Raw genomic sequence first — 976 nt, forward strand, 5'->3', positions numbered from 1 at the left:
GGGGCTGGTGTGGAGCAGGGAAGTGTTGTCCTGGCAGAGCTCTGTGGGGCAGCGGGTGTGGGTTCCTACAGACTGGTAGATGCTGGTCTGGCTGCTGGGTCAGTGAAGGATTGATGGGGGAGCTGAGGAGCACGAGGATGGATTTCAGAGGCCTGCTGTGTCACAGAGCCAGCGTGGTCTCCAGAAGAGCCCTGTGAGCTCAGCAGGGCAGAGCCCACAGCCGGGGTGGCGGCTGCTCTGTGCCCAGAGCCCACGGGGAGGGTGGCAGAGCCAGAGTGCCAGCTCAGGGACCAGGGCTGGTGGCAGAGGCTCCCTCGAGGCTGTCAGAGGCAATTCCTGAGCATTCCCCCCTCTGTCTCCCTGCACGCAGGTCCAAGACCAAGGAGGCTCGGAAGCGCCGCGAGGAGCGTCTGCAGGCCAAGAAGGAGGAGATCATCAAAACCCTCTCCAAGGAGGAGGAGACCAAGAAGTGAACACTGGCCAGCTTGTGTACATAGTGTTTGCCATCCAGGAGCGTTCAATAAAATCCCCCTCTGGGACTCCTGCTGTCACTCGTGCTCTCTCCAGGGGCTCTGGGGCTGGGAGGGAAGATCTGGGGTGGTTTCTGGCCTGGGGTTGTGCAGCAGCTCCTCGGGCAGTGCAGGGGCTTGACCACGTCCCTCCTGGGCACCATCTTCAGCAGGTGCTGGTGCTGGAGGGCTGGGACTCATCCTAAACCCCCAGGAAAGGGCCTGGCTGGACGCTGTGCCCCAGGGGAGGTGGCAGAGCCAGGCCAGAGCTGGGCCCAGCTGGGCCCAGTTTAGCCCCAGTCCAGCCCTAGCTCAGCCCCAATTTAGCCCAGCTCCAGTTGAGGCCCAGCCCAGCCCCAGTCCATCCTCAGCACCAGGGGGGCACCCCGGGAGGTGTGTGTGGGGAGGTGCCTGGTGGGGGCTGAGCACCCCAAGGGGCTGGGTGCCCGGGGGTCCCGGGTGCCCAT

At 64.4% G+C, this 976-nt stretch overlaps 1 protein-coding gene across 1 annotated transcript in view; it reads left to right on the plus strand.

Moving 5' to 3' along the window:
* RPL19 (ribosomal protein L19) overlaps positions 1-520 on the plus strand; it is a gene marked incomplete at its 5' end in the record, with an annotated part of 1677 nt that extends 1157 nt beyond the window's left edge. The window contains 1 exon segment of the mRNA XM_008946659.1: positions 342-520. Coding sequence (XP_008944907.1) covers positions 342-473 — 132 coding nt within the window.
* Between the last annotated feature and the right edge of the window lie 456 nt (positions 521-976).

This window comes from Merops nubicus, unplaced genomic scaffold (assembly GCF_000691845.1).
Source record: "Merops nubicus isolate BGI_N331 unplaced genomic scaffold, ASM69184v1 scaffold44218, whole genome shotgun sequence".
In the NCBI taxonomy this organism is placed as follows: Eukaryota; Metazoa; Chordata; class Aves; order Coraciiformes; family Meropidae; genus Merops; species Merops nubicus.